General features: G+C 41.9%; 1 protein-coding gene across 1 annotated transcript in view; it reads right to left on the reverse strand.

Moving 5' to 3' along the window:
- Positions 1-9,659: 9,659 nt before the first annotated feature.
- Positions 9,660-26,723, reverse strand: part of PAPPA (pappalysin 1) — a 242,206-nt gene continuing 225,142 nt past the window's right edge. The window contains exon 22 of the mRNA XM_077143649.1: positions 9,660-16,858. Within this exon, the coding sequence (XP_076999764.1) occupies positions 16,751-16,858 (108 nt within the window). The 3' untranslated portion in view covers positions 9,660-16,750. The remainder of the gene's footprint in view (positions 16,859-26,723) is intronic.

The following is a 26,723-nucleotide window of genomic DNA, read 5'->3' on the forward strand; positions in this document are numbered from 1 at the left end:
CAAAAGACACCTGAGTATTTCTGAGGAAAGGAAGAAGTAAATAAACAATTAGTATAGTATGATTATGGCAACTATAAAGGAAATACGAGCTGGTGGGATCACAAGCAGGCATCTTGCCAGGCTTGGTGGGAGGCAGAGAAGGTTTAGAAGCTGTCATAGGCATTGTTATGTTTGGAGGTTCAGAATTGGACTGCCTGGATCACATTTAGGCATCATCCCTCACTAGTCATGTAGCCTTGGGAAGCTTATCTAAAATTTCTTGCCTTGATTTTCTAATGTGATTTACTGTCTGGGATATAACAAGCTTCTTATCCATTTAAGCTAAAATAAACATTATTATTACAGTTATCTAAGATGGGACCTGAAGAATGAATAGGAGTGACCTATGTGTAGATCAGAAAGAGTGTTCCAAGTAGAGGGAACATCCAGAGTCCAAAGCTCAGAACTAAGAGAACATGGCATGCTGCTAAGGAACTGAAGGTAAGTTTATTTTGGCTGAAGTGTAAATGTGGGTGGGAGCAAGACCCAAGCCTAGCAAGGTAGGCAGAATCCATCACGAAGCACTCAGGCAAGCCTTAACTGTGGGCAGCTGTGCTCTTGAAGAAGTGTGCCTGTTCGCAAATCTTGGACTCCGAAGACAACCAAAATTTACAGGTGAATGGAGTCCTGACAACTGATGTGCCAAAGTGAAATACAGGAAAACTGCAGATTTTTTAGATGAAAGCACTTGGCAGACAGCTTTGTGGAAAATGTTTTAAAAACATCAACACAGAGGGAAAAATATCACAACTTGAGGGAAAGCCATTCCACTCTGGGAAAGGAAATATCAAAGTTTAGGCTTAGGTTTTCAATGGTGTGCTAACAGTCTGCAAACTAAGTTCTCTGCATCTTAGAAAGAGATTTTGAAAGTGGCCCTTGGGAATTGAGCCTCCCTGGTCTTCTGTGCTGGTAGAAAAATTGTGTGCTTATGTGTGTGTGTGTGTGTGTGTGTGTGTGTGTGTGTGCATACAGATAGGTGGATGGATAGATGCACTCTGTGTTTCAAGGGTTAGAGAAAAGGGGACATCTGGTCAATTCCCTTCCTACGTGTGGTCCGTGTTACCCTGACATGTTTTAATCCCTGAGAGAATGTGTTCCTTACGGTGAAAGGGGATCGAAGAGAATTGTTCCTTTCTGTGCTTCATCTAGACAGGCTTATGTGTAGAGCCATAGAGGAACATCTCACCTCCTAGACAATCACTTGTTAAAGGACACCACTTTAGTTCAAAGAGGTAGAAGAAACAAGAAAGATAATATGGAGTCCTGAAGTCAGATGGACCTGAAGTGTCCTCAGCCAGACTACCCTTTACACCTTTTCTAAAATCCTATTTGTTCTTCAAGGATCAACTCAGGTACTACCTCTCCTAAGATGCTTTCTGGCTCTTCTTTAGCTGCCACCTCAGCAGACTGCCCAGGTGCAGACAATGTTCTAACCACAACTATCTTGAAATGTTCTAGATGCATTACATGTGTTCTCCTACCCACAAGCTTTTGTCCAGGCTACTGCCTCTTCTTGGATCACTCATCTCTCTCTTCTTGATCTGGCTCACTCCTATTCATGTTTTAAGACTCCACTCAGGCATCACATCCTTACACCCAAGTCTGGGTCCCTCTCAAATCCTTGGTTTTTGATGTTGGAATTTTATTGTGTTCACTCTCGACTCAACCAACAAACAAGAAACACCCTGAGGGACAGGCCCAGGCGTTATTTGTTTTATTCATTTGGGAACCCCTATCACTTAGGTGTATGAATTTATGGATTTTTAAGGAACAGGCATCTCTGGTTCTCAAAGTGTGGTCCTCGATAAGCAGCAACCACATCACAGGGAAATTTTGTAGAAGTGCAAATTCTTCAACTTTACCCCAAAACTACTAAATCAGAAACTCGGGGTAGGGCCCAGAAATCTATATGTTTACAAACCTTCAAGGGAATTCTGATTCATGTTAAAGTCTGAGAACAACTGTTCTAGAAGAACATAGGACAACTATGATGAGAATATCTCCTAAGCGGCTCTGTTGACCCTCACTTCATTAAAACGCAAGGGCATCATAAGCAATGGGGAAGCAATTCCTTACTTTGTTAGCTTAATCCTGGGGACTCTCTGAATACCTTTCTGTGGATTTAACCTGTTAGAAGAACTCCTGAAATCATTTAGGTCTGTCCTGGCACAAAGTCCTGCACTCAGTTTTCTTTTTCTGTGACAAATGAATTGGTTTTCACACTTTCTCTAGCTTTTGTTTATTTGCTTGTTATTTGTGTTTGCCCTGGAATATTCAGTTGTTCATGTCATATTTGTGCATTTTGACTAAATCATATCCCTCTCTTTCCTGCTCACTCTTCGATAGCAAATCAATCACAGTCACTAGCTTACTGCTTCCTACAGCTCTCTTCATCCCAACTGCTGCTTTCTATCATTGTCCCAAAACTATCAAATCATTTCTCACACACATCACGGCTTCAGCCTCCCAATTGTTTCCAGTGCATCCTGGATCTCCATCTACCCCCTGTTCCACACAGAGGAATCTGCCTCAAAATTGAAATGTGTTCCTGACATGCCTTTCTCTAAAAACTTCCATGTTTGTCTATCACCCTCTGAATAATGTCCAAACACCCTAGCAATGTATCAGAACCTCTTCATGACCTGCTTTATCCTCTTGCTGCTGTAGGGTGTGATGGCTTCATATCAAATAGTCAGCATCTGCATCTCTTTACCCAAGAACCTTCCCTTGTGACCTGGGCCCACCAGAATGAAAGGCAGACAGGCTAGAATATTAATGCCCCAGGGAAGGCTCTCCACTGGTGATTGATGGGACTGTTTGGATAAATATCCCAGCTTCCTGGCATTTCAGATGGGGTGATTCTGAGGAGCTCACAGAGTTTCCCAGGGGGATTAAGTCCCAGTTATCCCCAGTGATAACATTCTTGATAAGGTGTCCTTTTTCTGCTACTTTCAATCCCTATGTCATATTCATTCTCTTCTACTGATATTTACTGGAATCAGCACCCAGATAAAGTACTTGCACTCAAATCCTTGCATCAGGGTTGACTTCTAAAGGAACCCAAACTAGGACACACATTTAAAAAGCTCATGATGATTTGATCTCCATAAAACTCTCTGGAATCCCCTGACATCTTTCTGCCCTAATGTGGTTCCTCAATTTTCCTTCTTCCCAACTCAGATTTCTGGGGCCTGAACATTTGCCATTGCCCAAGCAAGCTATGCCAAACTTCACCCCCCTGGTCTTTGCACAATGTTTCCTCTGCCTGAAACATTCAGTGTTTTCCCTCTGGGTTGGCGTGCCCTATTTACAACATCTCATATATGCATTCTAATGGGTTAGTTACTTGCCTATCTCTATATTTGGATTGTAGACTTTGTGTGGGCAATGGCTATGGCATGTCTGCCTTTGTTACCACTCTTGTCAATGATTAGTCAAATGCATTGCACATAGTAATACTCGAAAAAAAAATAGTTCAACAAATAGTTCAGTAAACTAACGTTTATTAATTTAGCAAAAATTATTTTGAAGTGTAAAGTCCCATATATATGAAAGGAACTATTTGCTCTATGATTTCAACAAGCTGACACCCGGATATTGCCTAAATGTCTTGGTCACCACTTCTCGAGTCTCAGGGCAGAATTCTGCTGGAAAATTTATGGGTAAAAAGGGATATGAAAGAGCTCAGCTGGGCAGGTGGCTCAAACTGGGATTATGCATTGTTTAGCCTGAGAGAAACATGGGGATAAGAAACCCTTACCCTTCAGGGGTGGACCACGACTGAGCTGCATGATGAGGTGAGAGAAAACAGAGCATCTCCAAAACTATAGGCCTTGGCTGCCTCCATATCCTCTGACTGTATCTCTGGCACAGAGTCTAGGCTACCAGGGACCCATAGGTCACTGCATCCCATCAAGACCCCTGTGGGAAGAGCCCCAGGTGCCATTTAGCATCAGGGGAAGACAATCAGTGGGACCACTCTGTCTCTACTCAAGAACTCTGACAAGTAGCAGGTTCAGGTTCTGAATGACCTCTGTCAATTTTTCCATCTGCAAAATAGATTAGGTCAGATCAATGGCTTTTAAATCTGCTCTTTGGAACCCCAAGGCTCAAAGGAGTTGTCTCTGGGAGACTTGTAGATTTGAGAAGATAGAGATGGGCAACTAGAAGGGCTTTCATCCCCTGTTTAATTAGAGAGCTCTTTTGACATGTTGACATTTCACATAATATTGCACTTGAAGAATGGATTGCATGGCCACAACATTTGGCTGAATTGATTTAATCTAAGCCAACGTCCTAGAGACATCAGAGGCCTAGGGTAGGAGAAGACAGAAGCCTAACTGGAATAGATGGTGGCAAGGATACATTAACACTGCATAGAGACTCCCTGGGTAAAATTGACTAAGAATTATTATAGCTCTGTTTTGGGGTAAGATGGCATTGCTGGGGAAAGAGGCTTAATTCCTTTTGTTTCTTCTTTGCCCACTTCTCAACATGGCATCTCTTGGGGTAGAATCTGATTACTCAGTTTGGAAGCAATAGACTCAGACAGCTCATTCATTTTGGTAATCCTTATCCCTATTGTCCAGATGAGAAATCATGTGGCTTAGAGGTAAAGTAGCTTGCCCATGTCACAGTGCCCCAAATAGAACAGTGGGCTGGAACCTGTGACTTCTAACCATTCTCACACAATACTGTTGCATAGTGGCCACTCTTGGTACAGTCAGGTTTCATTATATTTTAAAGAATCATTGCCAATGAGGGGGAAAAGGTGGGTGCCCATTCCTTCTGATCAGCTTAAGTGGGCTCTCCTTCCATTTTCAAGATAAAAAATGTCTTTTTTCTATGGAGAACTTTTGCCAGTAGCTCTTTGAAAGAACTTGTCTAATACATAGATACAGAAAAGTATGTACACCTATCATAAGTGTTTGATGAGTGTATTAATCGGGGTTCTTTAGAGAAACAGAATCAACAGAAGATGTCTGTAGATATGAAATTTATAAAGGTGTCTCACGCAGCCATGGGAATAGGAAAATCCAAAATCCATAGCACAGGCTATGAAGCTGGCAGCTCCACTGAAGGGTCTCAACAAACTCCACAAGAGAGGCTAACTGAAGAAAACAGTGAAAAGACTCTCTTCTCCGTTAAAAGCTTTCAACTGATTGGATTATTTTGATTGTAGGAGACACGCCCTTAGTTGATCATAGATGTAATCAGCCACAGCTGCAATCAACTGATGATTTAATACACCAGCCTTCTGGTTTATCAACCAGCCATGAAATATCCTAGCAGCCATGGTTAGGCCAGTGCTTGCCTGACCAGACAACTGGGCATCATCACCTGGTCAAGTTGACCCCAGAACCCAGCCATCACAATGAGTTTTCATAAAATGACTAGCTCCCCTCTTGTCCCTTTCCAGGTACTTCCCTTACTCCCCCTCTGAAGTGTAACCACTACCCTGACCTCTTACAGTATAGATGTTTCACTTATTTTGTATGTCATAAAAATGGAAATCATACAGTATGTGCTTTTTGGTATTCACTTCTTTTTCTCAACACCATTTTTGTGGAATTTGTTCATATTGTTCCATGAGGTTGTTTAGCACTTATTCTTCTTGCTGAATAGCATTTCAAAGCACAAATATATTACCACTTATTAATTCATTATACAGTTGATTGGATTCAAGTAGATTCCAACTTTGGGCTATTATGACATTGCTGTTGTAAACATTTTAGAACAAGTATTTTGGTGACTATATGTATGCATTTCAGTCAGGTATACTTCTAGAAGTGGGCATGCTTATCTTTAGCAGTAGGCACCGCAACAGCATCTTTTTTTAATCAGGAAAAGACTAAGAGATTGTTTTCAAGCCTTTCTGTAGGAATCAGTAATTATTTACTTTTATTGAATATGGGAATTTTGGCACTGATCAAAGCAAACATGGAAGTTGGGTGAGTCAAAAATAACCTGAAGTTCCCCTCACTGTAGACTATACTTTGACATTATACAAACCAACACTGCTCCTTTCCAAAAAGAGCATAAATGATTCTCTCAAAGGCAGTATCAGTATGGCTGAACTGGAATGATTTACAAATCCCCTTCACCTCAGTAATCTCCCCCCTTAATAACCAGAACTTTCCAGACTACCCCTCATGAATGATGAGATTATCCATCATGGATAATCCCCAATAATGAGAGATGGAAATGTGCTTAGAGACCTCAAGTTCTGCAATTTCATTTTGAAAATGGTTAGACTGAGGCCCAGAGAAGAAATTTGCTCTAGGTAGTGTTAATTCTGGAACAAAGCCCTTTTCCCACTTTTATTATGACAAAGAGGGAGGACAGCACAGAAAACAAAATAAGTGTGAGTTCAGAAATTGGATAGGCTGGGGCTGAAATTCTGGTTCTGCTACTTATTAACCAAGTAATCATATGCATGTTATCTTCTCTCTCTGGACCTCAATATTCTCATCCTTAAAATGGATTTAAAGAAACTCCTCTCATAGGATTGTTAAGATGAAATGAAAGTATGAACATAAATAGGTTGACTGCTCAGTAAATGGAGGTATTTTTAAGATTATTATGAGGATTATCTTTCCCACTCTAACAAGTAGGTGGGGTGATTAGAAAAGTGCATATGGCTTACAAGACTAGTGCCCTTCAAGAATCAAAACGCTGTTGGTCACGGAAGGCAACTTCTGGCAAAAATGCTCACTTAGTACAAGTCATGGCCCCAAAAGTTATCATAATCCTCTCATTAGTAAACTGTACAAAGATAATGATGTCTCTAATAAGTTAAGGCAATAGGCATCTTAGTGAAGGGGAAAGAATTCTGGCCCAGGTGGCAGAAAAGGAGCTCTGTGGCTGCCACAGTGTGTAACCTTGAGGATTCTCCTTCTCAATCCCACTTTTAATCTTCTTATTTACCAAATAAAGAGATTGTACTAGCACAGAAAAGCAAATGCAATATTTAAGTGCCACTATACTTTGCATCAAATGAAAGGCAGTTATGGGTGAAGAAACTGAATTTCAGAGACATGAGATGACCTGTCCAAGTTGGCATAACCCATTCCCCTGGAGCCTGGATGCACCAAAAGAATCCTTCTTCAAGCCAGCACTGAGGCCTGTACAATTGATCTGCACTGACATTAAACTGAAACAATTTCTGACCCTGAAGTATTTAAATATTAGTTCGTTGGGCTCAAACAGACCAGAGATAATTATGAGAAGGGACAACCAGTATAATGCAGTATTTAAACCTCAAAGAGATTAGTGTTAATTCTGGGGCTGCGCACTATAAAAACTCACTTCAACTCTGAGCCTCAGTTTCTCTTATCTTTAAAAATGGGACCAATGATCTCTATATTACCGTATTTTTGAGAATTAAAACACAACCTGATCCACACCCATGTTTTAGAGAAAGAGATACCCACCCTTCCTTGCTCTTATTACACTTAAATGACACAAGCCAGAAAGTGTAATAAAGCTGATTCTAAGTTTTCATTTGTCTTCATTGTGGACCTGTTCAAACTTTTTGGCATATAACTGAAATTTGTTCAGTTTCAGAGATGGAAAAAGTTTAATGGATTGCAGAACCCCAGTCCTGACGATGAAAAAGAGATGCACATTTTCTCCATGTAAATAGTTGGGAACTGGGTCTGGGCACACTCTATTTCCTCCCCAACCAACTTACTTTTGTTGCAGAGTGCAGTTTCTATGGGAGTTCTATTTAAGCAAAGATAGGGTGGAGAAGTGGAGGCAGGCAAAAGGGTATTAATCAACATCTATTGAACACCTACTATATGATAGCCCCCTGCTAGGTGGTTTGCTTAAATCATGATACATTTTTCTTAGGACATCTTATTTAAGACAACAATGATGAACCCCATTATATAGATTAAGCTACAGAAACTCAAAGAGGTAGAGAGATGCCCATGTAAACACAGAAGTTACATGGCTTTGGTCTCAGATCCCATCTGACTACATTCTGGTTCTTTCCCCAGAGCCTTCCTCTCTCACTTGAGACATCATCATGACAAAACCACTGAGGGGTCATCAAGCATATTACTTGAACTTCCAAGCCTACACATCTGATGACATGGTGTTTATGTTTCCTAGCCTACTCAATGCAGATATCATGAAATGGGTTGCTTTAACAATGGGAATTTATTAGCTTACAAGCTTACAGTTTTAAGATTATGAAAATGTCCGAACCAAGGTATCATCCAGATGATGCTTTCTTCCTGATGACCAATAGCTGGCGATCCTTGGCTTCTCTGCCACTTGATCAAGAAGCTGGCCTCTTCCTTCTCTTCCCAGTTTCATTGGTTTTAGCTTCTTGCTTCCATGGCTTTTTCTTATAAAGGGCTCCAGTAACAAGATTAAGACCCATCCGGAATGAGATGGGTCACATCGTAACTGAAGTAGGCTCATCAAAAGATCTTCTTACAACAGGTTTACATCCACGGAAAAGATTAGATTTAATAGCATGTTTGTTTTTTTTTTTCCAGGGTACATTCAGCTTCCCACCACCACACGTGGTCTTGGGTTTCCATATTTTCCTGAAAACTGGTATTTAGATCCTAGGAAAAAGCTAGATTTCCCTGCCCTAACATTTCATTGTTGTAAGAGAAATCTAAAGTCAGCCAACAGTAGAGGCATGCAATGAGTTTCTAGGATCACAGAGGGTTGGAGACTCTAAAGATAATCTATCCTTACCATCTAAAAGAATGGAAAACCCTTATGTTCACCCACTATCACCACTTTTTCCCACTCATCATTTCTTTCCTGGACCATGCAATGTCCTCTTAACTCCCTAAACTGGTCTCACCAATCCTCCTTCTCTCCCTCACATTGCTATCTGAGGGATCTTTCTCAATCACAAATCGAACTATGTTAAAACCTTTCAACATCTCCACATTGCTGAAAGATAATGATCAAAATCTTTAGGATAGCCCAAAAGACCGTGGATGGCTCAGTCCCCTGATAACTCTGCATCCTCTCTTTGGATCACCATTACCTGCTCTTCCTCTTTTCTAAGCACACCGACTTTTCTTCCAATTCCTCCAAAGGTCCATGCTTTTTCTTACTTAGGATGTTGCAACTGCTGATCCCCTTTGCTTAATCTCTCTCTCCTGCCTTTTTCTCCTTGCCAACTGCTTTCATCTTAGCAAAGGCAGGTGATGTACCCAAGGTCACAGTGGCAGGTGGTAAGTGAACCTGGTTCTCCTGATTCCTAACCTCTGTACAGCCTCTGTACAGTCACTGCTATTTTTCACCTGAAACCTCATTCCTTCAGAGAGTTTAAAAATCCATCCACAGAAGTAAGACTTTTTATGAGTCAAAGGCCAAAGTGGCTGTGTCTTAGTCCTAGGTTCTCATTTCTGACACGAAAAGTTAAGAATGGATAGGTTTTCCAATCCAGCATGGCTTCCACCCGCCCACCCCCCCACCCCCCCCACATTTTCTTATTTTACTTTGATGTCATTTTCCTTGGTTAGTGTAACTCTAAAACCTGGATGAAATATACATTAATAGGTCTAAATGCTGATCATTTCTTCCTATTTGGAAATGAGAAGGGGTCTTTTTCCCACGTGGCAGATTAGGTAACTAAAGCCCAGAGAACTTTCCATTACTACATGTGTGTACACGTGTGCACTAGGGTTGGAGAAGGAAGGCAGAAGGATGCTAGAACTAAGGTCTTGTGTCTTCCAAGGAAAGCTCTTTGTCCCATGGCATTTTGTTTCTGCAGACAAAAATTAAGGAGCATAAAATATTATGTTAAGACTCCATCTCTGAATTGCCAAAATAGGAAGAAGTGTTCAGCATTTAGACCTATTTATACGTATTTCATCCAGGTTTTAGAGTTAAGCTAATCAAGGGCAATGAAATATCTACCATTTTCATGAACTCATTCTCTAAACCTTCTTTCAGTCTTCACAGTGAATTGAATACAGCTGAAGAAAAAGGGAGACTCTACTCATTTATCTTTGGAAATAGCCAGTTACCTTACTTTTGAAAGAACCAGTTATGTGGAGGAACTTAGAAATTTATTATAATTATTTTTGTCTACTTCATGACTCTCAGTGGGTTATGTTTGAAAAGAATCTTAAAAACTTGCTATGGGTAGTTATTGAGTTCTCTGGTTTGCCTTTATGTATAATGCACATTGATGTCCCCAAACTGCCTCTTTATGCAGAATTTACATTTTTGAGTATCAGGAGAAAAACATATTTTCAGCTGCCTTTTGTACTGCCAGCCAAGACCTCAATGTACAGTGCCAAGAGCTTTACTCCATGGCAATGCCTGTGCAAGTACTTGACTATTTTAATGTAACTTGGTTTTGCTCTTTTATAAAAATAAGTAGAGATCAGAAGAATTAGTATAGTAATATACTCAGTCTCCTAATAACCATAACAAGAGCTAATATAATCTGTATCTGCATTTTTCTAAACACACTAGGCCTATTTATTTTATTTAATTACAGCAACAACCTTATAAGGTGGACACTATGATTATTCCCATCGTATAGGTGGGAAAAGCAAAGCATAAAATAACTAACTTGCCAAAGATCACATAGCTATTAAGCTGTGATAAGATGAAAGATGAGATGCATTAGATAGATGGAAAGCAGTGAAACTTTAGTCTTAGCTGTAAGTTCATTTGATAACCTGGTTGACTGATGGTTCAATCATGAAGGAAAAAAAGTGAAAATGAAGAATATGCTGGTGGAAGATTATTGAAGAGAGTGTCCAAAAGGCAAGATGGAATTGGAAATGCTCTATGAAAGTGGAACTTCCCTATAACATGTAAGAATGTTTTCAAGTTTTGTATATGCACAGTGCAGATTTGTTTTTCAGGAATTATGTAGTGGTTTAGGCCAATAGTGGATTCAGTCCTGTGCTGCACTGATTTCTAATTATAGATCGTGGGGGTTCTCTTCCACATTAGTGAACGTATACCAGAGTCTCTCAGAGATCCACAACAGACAAAACCACACCACTACACATTGACGCATACAAGCTAGTATATATTTTCATAATATAGAACTTTAAGGTATAGTAATCAACAGTGGCAAAATATTTCTGTCTTTGACATTATTTTGTGTGAGATCCGACCTGTAATTGAGACCAGAGAAAACAGTATGGAGAAACAAATCCATGAGAACAGGATAAAAACATTATGAACAGCAAAATATGTCTGAGTATTTCAACCGTATAGAAAAAATAAATTAGATGAACAATTGTGTAAATATAAATTAAAAAGATGACATTCTTAATAAATAAAGTTTACTATTTACATTTTTTTATATATTGCTGAAAGACTTAACTTAGATCCATTAAAAACACATAAACAGGAAAAAAATTAAACCCAAAATAGGAGCAGCAAATTTATGCATGTGAGGTACAGAAAGAGGACTGGAATTGTGTTTTGGTTTCGGTGTTTAGATTGTTTTCTTTTTTTTTTTTTTCAGTAGGCCAGTAGAATTCTCAGGAGAACAGATTTTAAGCACTTTGATGAAGAATAATTTTTTGGTAGTTTCCAGAAGGTGCCAAACAGATTTCAACATTATAATAATCAGAAATACCCATAATAATTATAACAATAATAAAAAGGTATAATATGATACATAAATATGGAAGAGCAGTTTGTAATATGAATACATTTTCTCTAGACGAGATCACAGTTTTATTTTGTAAATATTACATTTAAGTATATATATACACACATATATGTACAACTATATATACATGTGCATATATATGTAAATTTATATTTATATATATAATATCTTTATATAGATAGATATCTGCAGACAGGTTATTGATTATAGAGACCCAAGAAAGCAACTCAATAATTGTTCAAAATTCTCCTCATTGACTGCTGGTGTGTAGTTTAAGAAACCCCGAGTTGTTTGCACTCAGAATGTCATGTCTGGATCGTTACCTCTTCTTTTAATGGAACATTTGGTGTGAAATCTTAAGTCAGAGAAGTGAAGTGTCTACTGAAGAAGATATTTTAGCTCTTCCTCTACAAAGTTTTAAATGGCCTGGAAGTCTTGAACAGATGACAGTAATTGATTTTTACAAGCAGGAAGTAATTGGCTTTTAATTAAACGATACAAGTGGTAAAGATTAGAATAAGGGGAAAAAAATAAAATCCAATTTACCTAAAAAATGAACTATTCCTCTTACAAGCCTCTCTCTTAAGGTGGACTATAATCCAGGAGCTCCAGTCTCCTTACATGGTAAATGAGCACTCCCTCGCTTTCTGAAATGGTCAATGGGCCTGCCAGTTCTTGAAAATCAACCCATGGACATTGTGTCAAGTCTTTTCCCTCAGATCACCACAGCCCATTGAAAACCTCAGGGCCTCACAATCCCCTGCCCTCCTGAGGTAGGTAAGTATTATCCCAATTTTGCAGCTGGAGAAACTGAGGCAAATGGAGAGGCAATGTGATGGCTTATTCAAGAGCATTGAGCCAACTGCTGCCTGGAATCAATAATTCTAGGTTCTTACTCTAGGCACATAATTCCTCTCTTGGTGATTATACATTTCCTTTAAAACTCAAATAGTTGGTAGGAACTTGGCAAGACTTTAATAAATTAAAAGTACAGTCTTTTATTTGTTTGCTATTTAGTTGTTATATGTTTGTTTGTTTGCTTGTTTTGTTTCTCAAAACCCATTAGAATTACCTGTCGGACCATGTAGCAGCCTTTTAGAAAATTAGACTGTGCAGTGTGATCCTGAGTGCAGTCTTTATAAAGCCCAGGGATATAATGGTAAACATTTTATAATGTGAAAAGCACAGCAACACAAAATGTCCCCTTAATATTTGGTAAAACCAATAACAAGCCCTCCCCACTCCCTACTACCACTGATTGCCACCAAACAAACAAAATGCTTCCCCAACAACAACATATAAGGGGGAAAATACCTTATTTCCTGGACCTACCACATGTACAGAAAATAACAGACAGCATTATAAAATCTCATTCTATGTCTTCTTCTAGGGAAAACTTCAGGATGGTGTCTACGGACTCAGTCTGTAGAATAAACAATTTCCTTCAGGAAACACAAAAATAGGTTATTTTCTTCTTAGCTTTTAATCATGCATTTTATTTCCTTTTTAACTCTTTGTCTTCCATTCATCTCTAGCTGTACAGCTTTGTCACCAGCAATTTCTTCTTTTTAGTTTCCCACTTGAAGTAGTTCCAGACCAAACAACAACAACAACAAAATCCTCAAAACTCTTAACTCGACTTTATGGTTCCCTTCCTTCCTGCCTGCCCTTTTTATTTCTTCCTTTCTTTCTCTCTCTCTCCCTCCCTCCTTTCCTTCCTTCCGTTCTTCTTTCTCTCTTTCTTATAACACAGGTAAGAGCTATAACAAATTGACAGTTGCAACCAAGTTAAATCGAACCTGGAAGGGAGGTAGCTGAAATCTGTCTCAAGGAATTATTTTCAACAAATAGCATTTAAGCATTGGGCCAGGGTGGGAATAAGACAAGGGAACTGCCTAGGCAGTGACTCAACATGCCGGAGCCAGGAGTAGCAGCTGGTATCCCCTATCTTTAAAACTTATTCTTCATGACAGTTGACCTCTCCCCTCTTTTACACCCCCAATTTACCCACCAAAATGGACTTCCCAAGGACTGTCTTCTCTTAAATGGTTGTTGGCACAGAAGCTGGGGGTAGTACAAGTTCTCTGGGCAGGTAGTTAACATCGTGGCTTGGAAATGCTTCCCAAGACAGGGCTTAGAGAACTGTCCATTTCATCTTTTCTTTTGTGATGCTAACAGGCTGATACTTCTTCAGACCCTGAACCCCCAAGTGTTTTAGGGCCCCTGAGCTGCTGATAGACAATAGTGTTTCAGAGCTGCCTATTTGTGAGTATTCCATTGTCCTAAACTGCAGGTGATTAAAGGGGTGAGACAATGAATTTATTCCCATGAAGAAAACGAAACTGAGAATCAGTGCACTACATGAACAGAGCTGACCATCCTACATTAAGGTTTGAAAGGGCTTCCTTGTGGGCATGAGGCTGGCCATCAATCAAGTAGCCACTCTCGCTTAACAGCCTTAGGAAGTATGAATTTGAGATTAACATGTTTGAATGAGGTTAGGAAGGAGACTGGGTAAGCTTTTATTCAGAACTACTTAACTGAACCTGAAGATGGGAGTCAGCTATGGGAAACTCCACTCAGTTGGAGAGTGTGGGGATGGACAATGGTGCAAGTGGAGGAAGAAAGAGGATGAGGATGGATTTAAGGGAAGCTTGGAGAGGTTCTTCTGTGGTTCCTGCAAACCTGCCATTAGTAATGTAGTCCTCGGGTCTGCAAAGATTTTTGCTTTACTTCTTGGTGTAGTTAAACCACTGGGAGGGTTGACACTGCCACTTTTCTTAGCTTGTACCTTATAAACTAACACCACAGAGGAGAAAGTTTGATAATTGAACTAGGGAAAGAGAGAGGCCTTAAAGAATAGCAAGAATTCTGAGATATTGGACAGGGGTTACCAAAATGGGCTCGATTTTTCTAAAATTACTTATTTTTTTCTAAGTATTGGTCCCGGTAATTACAGAAAAAGATCCCCTGAAAATAAATGAGATATGGGTCTGTAAGAAGGAAACAAAGAATTTGAGCCTGGCTTTAACAATGATCATAGCCTCTCCAATCCAGAAGCCAATGCCAAAGTTTGTAATATGGCACAAGTCACGTAAACTAAGCACTGTATCCTTATCTTGGGCACCTATGCAAAAAGCACCTTGATATATTTTTAAATATAACAGACCATAGATGGCCAATGGATGTCTTCTTGAGTGTTGTGGATCAGCAAGTAATTGTTGTTGCTAGTGATAAAAGAAGTTTTCTGAAGTTATTTTTGGTCCCCATACAAGAAAGGGTGATGACTGATTAATATTGTCTGACTTAGACACAGGAATGAGGAGGAGCAGCCCAGGTACCTGGCATTTCCCATTCCTAAGCCAGACTCTGTTTTTATTGGCAGTCTTCACTCAGACTTGAGATGACTTGATTTAGAGCAATCCTTGTGTGATACATCTGGTTTAGACCCTCCCATCGCTTCACTTTTCTAGTGTCAGGTTTCAGAAAATATGCCAGACTTAAACCATCCTCTCCATCTCGTTCTGTATTAAACACTTCCCGTGTTAATTCAAAGGAACTGGAGAAGTAACTGACTGAAAAGAGTCAGAGAGATCCCCAAAGAGGTATGGGCTTCCATGTGCATTTGACTAATTTCCTCTTAATGTCTGAAGGCTGAATTTGGGAGAGAGGGAAAGTTTACTTACCCACGAGTGTGGAAGGGATAAAAAACATCATGACCATGTTCAGTGGTTGGGGACTGAGGCTGTGAACTCTTTGGCTTCCCTCTGATGGCCCTCTAGTCCTTGATTGACTGTATCCCAGATTTATTCTCTATCTCTAGAATTTGACACCCAGGCAACAGTGAGGTTCTCAGGACCAAACCCTACTCTAGCCTGGAAGGATAAGAAGGCTTGGATTAGGATCCCAACCCAAGAGTCCTTACAACTCCAACAATCTCTGGATGGCTCCAACAACATAGAAATTTAACACTGTTCTGCTTGATTACAAAATCTAATACTGCCTTAGACATTCTGGGCTCTTGATGAGGGATTCAGCATCTTAAGTCCCTCAATTCCTTTCCAGGATGAGAAGCCTACAAATGGGAAACTTAACTTCTCACCATGAAGGCCAATGAGGGTTTTTCTTTTGCAGAAGGTCTAAGAGGTGAGCAGCTGTGGAAGAATGTGGGTCACTTTTAAGGCAGACTGTTTGGTTGTGTGGGGTTTGTCCTAACCTAGTCCTACCATCTTGGGGTACTCAATATATAGGATAGAGCAGCAAGAAAAGTAGCAGCAAATGTAGTCCCAAGGCAAGATTTGGGGAATGGGTGGGTTATGGAGGGATATTATGACCTCAAGCCTTAAGCAGGGGGCTGATATAATACCTTGACATTCCAATCCTAAGCCTTTTCCAGCTTGGCCTCGAACCTTAGAGTTGAGAAAAAATCCCCATGGCAGAAAAAGATAGGGAGCTTTGCATACATTGGATTCTTTACCTCCTCCTAGATCCTAGTGCCCTAGAATTTAGGTGATCAGAGGCCATCTGAATTCCAATCCCAAAGGAGCACACTTTGGGAAAATGTGCATGCCCTATGTATTCTGAGACTCAGGGTATGAGCTATCTTGGCATCTCAACACTTGGTCTTAGCAGTTTCTGCAACTCTCTTTCTCCCAAGGACAGTATAATTGTGATTTTTCCCAGTCTCTCTCTGCTCAGTCTCCAAACTGCCCTCACACAGATGTTTGGATGGGTGTTCATGCATGCATGTACTAACCACAGATGTGCACACTCCTAGATACAGAACATGCTTCCTGCCATGGCCACGTGGCAAATGGTTAGAATTTTAGGAGGCTCTGGGAGTGCAAGCTATATATGCAATCCACCTAAGACTTTGGGATGGGATTCCATTCCACCATTCAACCTGGCAAGACTTGGTTCATTCGCCCCACTGAGAGTCCTTCCTGGGTGAAATTAAAGGCAGACCGGCTGGGTGCTAAGGATCCCTGGTGTGGAGAGGCCATTCTGTTGAGCAGCTGACTGTGAAATCAATACCAAAGGGATGCGGGTCCTGGCGTTGGGAATTCTTTGACAACTCCTTGTCTTTCCTTAGCCATGGTTGTATCCCTGGAGGTCTTTCCGGCTGTGTTCTTGGGCCTGGGGGTCCCGACAAGCACAGTCACTTTGTAGATCACAGGACATAGGGAAGGGTGTGACCTGCAGAAGGAAAGAGAGAAGGGGTGAGCACAGGTGGCTTGGGTCTGAGGCATTACTTTTCAGAGAGGCAGAGCAGGGCAGGCAGATAATCACTGGGTTTGGGAGAAAGAGATCAAGTTCAAATTGTAGCTCTGCTTCTTGCTAGATCCCTGCTGGTCTTCACTGGTGTCATCATCGTAGCAGCTTCTGTTAGGGGTCAGGGAGAGAGGCCCTTGCTAGGGGCCAGGCAATATGCTTAACACTTTCCAAACTGGAACACAGAATTCTTTTGACAACTCTGTAAGGTACGTACTGCAGTGATCACTATTTTGCAGATTGGAGAAACAGGCTCAGAAGGGGCAGTTATGTGCCCAAAGTAATGTGAAAAATCTGGTATTTATAGTAGGGCATACTACTTCTTTCTGAGCCTCAGGTTCTTATCTGTAAACCTGGTAAAATACACCACTTTCCAGTATAAAATATGAAAGCTGGATGGAATCCTGGATGAAAACTTGTCCTATACTATAAAAAGTTAGTTAATAAAATTGTGCAATGGAATATCCAACTTACAGACTGTTGTGATGATCAGGTAAAATAAAGATGCAAGAGTGTTTTAAAAAAAAAGCATAACTCTCTGCACATATTGGTAATTTTGATTTGGGGAGGCAATGAGGAAAATAACAAAAACATGTTTCAGGCAAACTCAGATTGCCTTCAAGTGGCCTGAAATTTTGAGTAGGAAATAATTCACATATAAGTTTTCCAAAAATTGCAGTCAAATGACTTCAGGAGCAGGTTTTAGCAGAAGAAAAAGTGAGCAATCTGAGTTCCGGTTCCCAGACCATCCCTTCACAAGCTCTATGACTTTGGGCCATTTTCCCTTCTAGAAAATGATAAGAAGGGCTAAGCTGAGCAAGTGTCTTTCCTATCCAGCAGATGATCTGTCTTTCCAGAGAGCACAGTGCACTCCCTGCTTGAGCCCCAGCCTGGGCTAATGCAAGTCGATTTCACCTCATTGCATCATGACATTTGCATACAACTTTCCCCAGGGAGTCTCCCATCCGCGCAGATGGATTTAATGACCTCATTCGCCTCCTGCCTGGGCAGGGTCTCCAAGTGCTCACGTATTCTCAGAGAGCATCTTTCTCTCTTTTTGCTCTCTCTCATGCACTTTGGCCTCATTCTCTATATATAACTCTCTTTTTTCTCTCTGCCTCTTTGTCCTTCCTTCCTGCCCTCCTATCTCCCTTTCTTCCTTCCTCCCTTTTGTCCTTCCCTCTCTCTCCCCCTTCCTGCCTTCCCCACTCCATCCCAACCAATGCCCCTCTTATAATTTTGCAACATTTTAAAATGTGGGATTAAACTTCAGGGAGATTGAGGTATCAGTCCAGCTCTCTCACCTACTTCATGCATAACCTTCAGCAGGTGACAGTTTCTCTGAGCCTCAATTAATGCACCCATTAAATACGAATAGTAACAGTGTCTGACTCCCGAGGTAGTGATGAGAGATAAGTGAGATAATTCATGAGAAACGCTCAGCACATACTTGACATACACTAATGCGTGCATGCATGTGTTTCTGTGTGCCTGTGAGTGTGTGTTTTTCTCCACTTTTTTGTCTTTTTTTTGGTTAACACTCCCACTAATTCTATGGCTTATAAGGCAGAGACCCGGAAGGTTCTGTTCATTGTCATTTCTCAGGGCCCAAGCCATTGAATGAATGAATTTCTCTTCCTTTCTCCATCTCTCTCTATGTCTTTGTACTCATGACTAACATTTATTTGCTTGCTTTTTAAATTTAAATTAATAGGTGCTGGATGCTGCAATGAGCATTTTCAGTTTGTTTTTTCCATACACTGTCTCTCTTTCTGCTTACAATGACTTGCTGTTCCCTGATCCAGATATTTACTTTCCAGCTACCACGAAGTAACTGTACTCTCCATCTAGACTATTCTCCTGCAACCTCTTCACCTCCAAGAGAAGCACAGAATGTTAGAATTGGAAGACACACAGGAGGAAAACTCTCCAGTCCAAGGAGAGAAACACAGAGCAGAGCCAAGTCTAAATCCAGCACTGAGGTAGAGTGAGGAGGGTATCACCATAGGAGCCAAAAGGCCTAGGATGGGATTTCTCACTTGCATCACACTTGTGAAATGATTTTGGGAAAATCCTTTTACAGCATGACCATTAGTACCTACATCTATAAAATACAGATTTTAAAATATCATATTTCATATGATTGTAAGGACTAAAAAGAAGAGACCTATGAAAGCCTCTAGCACGAACCCCTGGCCTAACACCTAGGAGATGCTCAGTGCTGAGTCCACATGTGCTGAATCTGACTTTTTCAATGACTCACATTTTCATCATGACACTTTCCTGCTTACTCTCCACCCTCTCCCTTCCTCCCTGATTTGGGCATCCTCTTTGTCCCCAGCTCACCCATCACTCTATCTGTCCCCTTCTCCTGTCCTTGCCCACATTCTAACTAGAATTAAAGTGATCCAGTTACCTCTAATGTTTTCTCTACAATTTCCTCTGTAATTCTTTCCAATTGGGCACTCAGACCCATTAAGGACAGTTCTACATCTGATTACCTCTTGTATTTCTTGCTGAACCTCACACAGATGACAGTTCAACAAATTTTATCTCTTAGAATGATATCCAAAATCCTTCCCATGCCCTGACCTCCACACACTTTACAGTGCTCCCTGGTTCTCTTTTCCTGCACCCTCTGTGGCTTCTCACTTATTATTGTTATTTTAATCTTTTTGACTCATCACATACTCCAAGTGATTTCCTATATTTAAGTCTTTGACCATTAATGCTCCTCTGCCTATAATGCTCTTTCTTGATCAGCTCCTTTTCATCCTTCCAGGCCTATCTCAAGCATCACTTGCTCCCTCATTGGCCCCACCAAAGATGGCATCACCACCTTCATTCCGTATCACAGCATCTTCCTTTTACCCCCATCTTGTACTGAATGTCTGGATTTCAGCTCAATCTTGGCAGGACCACATGTGCTATTGAACATTGCATCCCTGGCACTGAGTCTTTTAGAACACATAATAGGCACTGAATGGATTCATGAATGGGTAAACAAACAAATGCATGAATGCTCAGGCAGAATCCATGTCAGGGTGCCTCTACCCTCTTGCATGAATTTGCTAGGTGACTTTGCATGAGTTATTTCCCATCTCTGGGCTTCGCTTTCCCCACCTGTACATTAAGAGTTGATCTTCATGGTCTCTAAGTTCTCATCTGGCTGAAAACCCTTCTCAATCTGATAAAGGTAGAAGGTGAAGCCCTGCCAGGAATCAATTAGAAATGCAATTCTCCCCTCCCCTCCCCCACCTGCCCCAACCCTGTCTTGCATGTTTTCCTTTCTGTCTTCCTTGGTTTCATCAGCTTCTCCAAAATCTGCTGCTGGCAGAATCCCTGCCACAAGTTAGCTTCTCAGACCAGTCTGGTCACTCTGGCTATGTTGGCTTGGTGTGACCCTCTCTTCCCTCCCTAGGTCAGCCCAGGCAGAGTCAGCATTTTTCCAAAGGAACATTGTCTGGAAATTAAGGGAAGGAAATTCAATCAGAATATGACAAAGTCTATAAACTTTATTCAGAGGTTTCCTTGCCCCCATCACATGCTTGTATTATACCAGCTGCATTTCCTGAGTGCTTGCTAAGGGCTTAGAGTCAGACAAGCATAGGTGTGATTGTGGCCTTCACACAGAAACTGCATGACTTTGGGCAAGTCCCTGGAACCCCATAAGCCACAGTTTTCCCCATCCGTAAGTCTTATTTTCATAAAGACCTCACAGATGAAGATTCTTTGAAATAATGCAGTCTACAAATGAGCCCCTGCAGTGTCCAGGATAGAGGAAATACACTGCATTTTATTCTCTCCTTCCACTCTCGCTGTTGCCTCTCTGCAAACTGTCTGTTCAGAGACGAGAACCTGCACTGGGGCTCTTCTAACCACAAGCTTCCTTCCTGAGCAAGGACTGAAAGCTGGGAAGACCCGGGTGGAGATCACCAGCTCTATCCACTTGCTCAACTGTTCCTCGGTCTGATCTGGAAGACATTCTGATGAAGCCTGTTGTTGAACACCATTTGACACATGGCTAACACTTCCTAGGGCCTTCCATGTGCCAGATGATTGCTGTTGATGGCTTTTTTATGCCATGCAATCTTGTGAGGCTACCATCAATGCCACCCATGTTTCAGGTGAGAAAATAGAGGCTTTGGAATGCTTAAAACAAAATGTACTTGCCCCAGGCCTCACTACTAGTCAATAAGAAGATGATATAGGATTTGAAATTCAGCTCCAAAGATGGAGAGCTTTTCAGTAAGTGAGAGGAAGAGGAAAGCATTTTCTTCACAATTTGGTAAGACTGCTGCTTTTAAACAATAGCCAATATCCTTTTATCCCTTGTTATATGCCTCACACTGAGCTAAACTCAATGTATATTATCTCACACATTCCTCCCAGCAACTCTAATAAGGCCAGTACTCTTACTCTCCCCATTTTGCATCGTAGAGGAAACTAAGATGCAAAGAGGTGAGTCACTCAGCTGGCAAGTTGCCTGGGATCTGCATTCGTGTTTGGAACCACTCCTTGGAGGCAGCCAGAGCAAGAGGGAGGGTCCTCTTTTTCACAGAAGAGAGAAGCATCCCACCTCAACAAAGTCAGAGCTTTGAGCCTGCTTTCCAGACTCTCCAATACCCTAAGCAACTTCCAACTTTCTCTTCCAGACAGCCTCCCAAGAAAACCTACCACCCACAGCATGAATGCCATGGTGGCCAATTTACATTTGGGGATTCCCAGTACCATGTGGCTAGGATGTCCCATAAATGGCTTGGCCACCCACTCTGGGGTTCTGACAATAAGCCCAGACTAATGACTAAGGCCAGAGCTCTCTCCGTTTTCTCTTACTGGAGTCGGTACTCAGGCATGGGGGTTTCTCCTTCTGGGTGAGTTGCCCAGGCTAACACCTCCACCCGCTTTATGTGAGCAGTTTAGGAATGCAGCCCAGGCAAATGCACCACAAGGCCCTGGCTGCAGGTCTTGTCTGGGGCTGGGAGACAGGCAGGAGCTGGACTCTTACTCAGACTCATCAGGAAGGTAACAAGAGGAGAGCATGCAGGGAAGAAGCAGAGGGATCCTGTGCTGATGGTCAGAAAGCTCTCCCCTCCTCCGGCTGTGAGATCTTGGGCAAGTCACTTCAACCCTCTAAGTCTCAGGGTCTTCACAGAGTTGACGGAAAAATTTGATGAGACCAAGGAAATGAAAGCATGTTGTCAGATCTGAGGCCTCTACAGTAAGTTCCACAAGGGTAGGGCCAGGCACAAGGCATGGAACAAATACAGAGGCTTGATTAAATGTGGATAAAGTGGTCAGGAAGAGAAGAGCATGGGCCTAGATGAGAAGGAGACTTGGGTTTGGGTCCTTATTCTGTTTTAACTTAGTTTATGGTACCAGGCAATTTAATTCCTTTTTGTGGGGGGGGAGGGCTTCAGTTTATCTGAAAAATTGAGGTAAATGTAGTCTTATAACCTAGAAGCATTTTGGATAAAGTATAAAATTCAGATAAAGTGCTTAGCATGATGCATGGCACATAGTCTGTGCTCAATAAATGATGCTGCTGGTGGTGGTGTTGATGATGCTGGCAATGGTGATGGCAATGATAATGTTTTAGGACAGGAGGATCTGGCTCTTTCATAAGACCAAACTAAAATGAGTGTCTACTTCATGCATATGGAAAAGTCAGGGCTGCACCCCAAATGAGGGAATCAGAACACCCTGGAGTCAGCTATTTTGGAACAGTAGGGGTTAGTCTTGTCTGCTTAGCCACCTGCCTGTCAACCCTTTCTAATCTTTCATGTTCAGCACATCTACCACCTCTTCCAGGAAGCCTTCTAGGATCCTTCAGCTGGTCTAGTGCTTAAAATCTTTTAAGGCCCCTATTGCCCTCTGGATAAGGTTCAAATTCCTTGGCATGGCTTATAAAAGGCTTCATGTCCCAAGTCTTGTTCATCCCTCTAGGCTCATCTCTCACCCGTTCCTCCCTTGCCCTGTGTTTTAGCCAAACTCAGAGAATTACAGTTTCCCTAATGCTCACCCTTATGTCTGGCCTTTGCAATGACTGTGCCCTCTGCAGAAATAATTTCCTCCCTTCCACCACTGCCTATTTTTCTACCCCTTCTTCATTTCACCTAAATAGCACCTACTGAAGCTTTCTGGTTTCACCTTTGATGTGACCTTCTCTGGGAAGCCTCCTGGTCCCTCCTGACTACTCACTGGCTGTGTGTCCCCATTTGTACTTGGCCAGTCATCCATAAGACATGAAGCCAGTGTAGCTGTGATGGGTCTGTTTTCCTCATGGCTTAACACAGTATTTATCACATAGTAAGCACTATTCTATGTTCATTCTTTCAACAAATATTTATTGAGAATCTACTACAGGACAGGCAGTGATGAGGTTCTTTTGGAATTTGGGATAACTCATAGAACAGAACAGACACATATTCTTGCCTTCATGAAATTTGCATTCTAGCAAGGTGAAAGGGGTAGGGATTTTCAGATAAAAATACTAAATACATTATACCATGATAAGTGCTATGGAAGGAAGAAAATAGAGGAAGCAAGACCAATGGGTATGGTAGGGAGAGAGGTTGGTGTGTGTGTGTGTGTGTGGGGGGGGTTGGCCAGGGAGAGGCTCCTCGAGAACAAGACCCTTGAGCAAAGACTCAGAGGTGAGGGCTCAGAGCCAGTTCAAATAAGGGAAAATGTTTCAGGCCAAAGAAACATCCAGTGACAAAGGCTGTAAGGCTCTGTGCAAGAACAGCAAGGAGATCAAAGTGGCTGTAGTTGAGTGCATGATGGCACAAGTAGCGGGGGATGAGGTTAGAAAGGTAGGGAGGCTGAGCAAAACCCACAGGGTCTGGTAGGCCACTGGAATAATTTTGATTTTAATTCTCAGTAAAATGGGGAGGGACTTCAGAGTTTTGCATAGAGCTGTGAGATGATCTGACTTGTTTTAAAAGAACCATTCTGGTTGCTTTGCTGAGAATAGACATCATGGACATCATTAGCTTAGGAACCCACCATCCAACTCTTTGTCAATGTAGGCCATAGCTTACTCTACTCAGAAGGTTGTGGTCCATCCAATGAGTTTGATTGTTTTCCCGTATCTTATAGAAACACTAGCCTCTTTAGACCAATGGGCTACACAGTTGGATCTAATGTCCTTTCCTCAGAAACCATGTTCTTACTTAGAGTTGCCAGGCTTAGTAAATAAATATGGAAGCCTGACACTAAGTGTCATTAGTTGGGCTTGTCATGCTGTGCCATTATGGGCTGACAAATGCAGCTGGGATTAGCTCTTCTTACTGTCTACTAGTCTCAGTCCTAAGTAGCCTTCAAACTCGTATTCAATGACCATCTCACCCGGGAGGAGTGGAGAGTCCTTAGACATAATCTAAACCAAATAAAGTCCCAAGGTGAGTCTGGTCTGCCCAAGGTCACAGAACTAATAAATCACAGAGTTAGGACTGCATTTCATTCCCCAGACATCTTCTGGAATCAGTCTCTTGGCAGCCATCTGAAACATGATCACAGCTTGCGTTCCAGGCCACCACACCTTAGAAAGCTTTGGTATGTTGAATATGTTAAGGTGGCTCCCCCATCCATTCTCACACCCCCAACACAAGCTTGCTTAGAGTGATTCTGATTATAATATAATATTTGTTGTTATGAAGGGAAACTGTTAGAGCAACTGTTCTGGAAATCTGCTCTGTATTCAAGGCACCCTATGACTCCAAGAGGAAAATAACTGACTGACATCCTGAGAAGCTGCATCCTGCCCCTTCCTGTCTGATTCGTACTGCAGACAGGTGTCTGGGTGGGAAACTGGACGTGCCTGTCAGACGGAGTTTCCTGCACTGTCTTGCTCTTGTCTGCCAGCCGGGTGCAGGTCACCCCAAGAGGCAGATGTGGGGAATAGCTGGTGTCTGTACAGACAAACAAGGGAAGGAAGGATGGAGACAGCAGACAGACATCATTCTGGGCCAAGCGACTGGGAGGCCCCAGTCCTGGGGACTGGGAGAAAGTTTAGGTGGAGAGTTGGCAAGAAGGAAGTCTGGGAGAAGGTGCTGAGCACTTAACTTGGGGCCTGGGGTTTACATCCAGGACTCCATTCCAGAGGTCTATGAAGCAAAGAACCCATCCACCAGGGAAGGAGCAAGATGTTTGGGCAAGACATGAGCCTATTGGAATTAGATGTTCTGAGCACGAGTTAAAGGCAGGAGCCCAGTGGTTTAGACTCGCTAGGTTTAGTTCTCAGCTATACCACTTACTGGCTGAGTAACCGTAACCCTCTAAGCCTCGGTTTCATCACATATAACTTGGTATTTTGTACATGATCTTTCTGTAAATCTACAACTTGTCTAATAAAAAAAATAATAAACAAATACTAGCTGCTATGATTTGTTTGAAGTCAGGAAATCCTAAATTCCACACATCTGGGTCACCTTGCATGGATGATTCCACCTCTCTGAGCCTCAGTCTTCTAACTTGCTGGGTTGTTCTAGGATCTGAATGAGATCATATGCACAGAGATCCCAGACTGCAGTCTAGCATACAGTAAAGGTTCAATTAATGGAATTAATGCAATCAGAAAGATGCTTGACACAAATCTGCCCTAGGAATGAGTTTCTGAGTGCTAGCTTGCTTAGGGGCAGGCAATTTTCCATGATATGGGATCGGGGTCAGGGGTCCACACGGTAGCTTAACAGGTCTGGCAGTTAAGAGCAGGGGATGATAAAGGAAGGAAACCAGCCTCTGGACCCTCTCTTACCCTGAAATCTTTACTGTGAAAACTAGAGACAGAAACCAGGACTTTCTTCTGCCCTGCGTAATTCCAGGGAAAACCCTTGCCTGGGCTGCCTGAGACAACAGGGATGGCTGGCCAGTTTGGGATCTTATCTACTTGCTTTCCCCTGTCCCCCATCTTTGCTGCCATGAAAAATTGCTTTCATCTTTGCCAACAGGAGGGGTGCCACATCCAAGGTTCCTTAGCAGTCTGGGTTCCCAGTGAAATGTCTCAACCAGCACCAGGACGGTGGGCTGAGCACAGGTCCTATCCCAATGTCCTCTCCTCTGTTAAGACTCAGCCCCCTGCCCAAGCGCAGGATTCTTGAGTCAGATAGAAGTGGGTTCAAATTTGGGCATCATCACTCATTAACCAAGTGAAGTCAGGCAAGTCCTGCTAACACTCAGAGCCCATGTTGGTTCACCTGCAAAATGGGAACAGTAATAGTGACCTGTCAGAGTTGACCTGAGGATGGAATAAACTGGTGGAGGCCCAGTGTCTGGCACAGGACAGTGCATGCAGTAGTTTGCTTGGTAGTGTCTTGTATTATTACTAATCTTTTCCATCTATCACCACCTATGTATACCAATCTAACTCCAGGGAATGGTTGGGCTGTACAAGAGAGAACAGAAAACTTCTAAGAAGTTGGAATTTACTTAGAAGTCAAACTGAGAAATTTAACCTGTAGGAAGTGGGTCTTACATTTGAGATACTTTTCTCATTCAGAAGTCAGACTTCCACCAATCCAAACCTTAAGTCTCCAAACACCACTGAACATCTGAAATAATTATGACAAAGTCATATCCTCCCAGAGAGACCTTTAAGCTCTCTAAACTGTATTTCACATGTAGTTCTAATGGGGTCTCTCCATTGTACCCCAACCACTATCTCCCTTCACTATGAAGCTCCTACTCATTCTTCAGGTCTCCATGTGAATGTCACTTTCTCAAGGATACTTTCTCTGACCTTCACACTGTTCTCCACTGGGTCCTGCATGTTTCCATCATTGTCCCTTCC

The sequence above is a fragment of the Tamandua tetradactyla genome, chromosome 2 (genome assembly GCF_023851605.1).
Source record: "Tamandua tetradactyla isolate mTamTet1 chromosome 2, mTamTet1.pri, whole genome shotgun sequence".
Classification (NCBI taxonomy): Eukaryota; Metazoa; Chordata; class Mammalia; order Pilosa; family Myrmecophagidae; genus Tamandua; species Tamandua tetradactyla.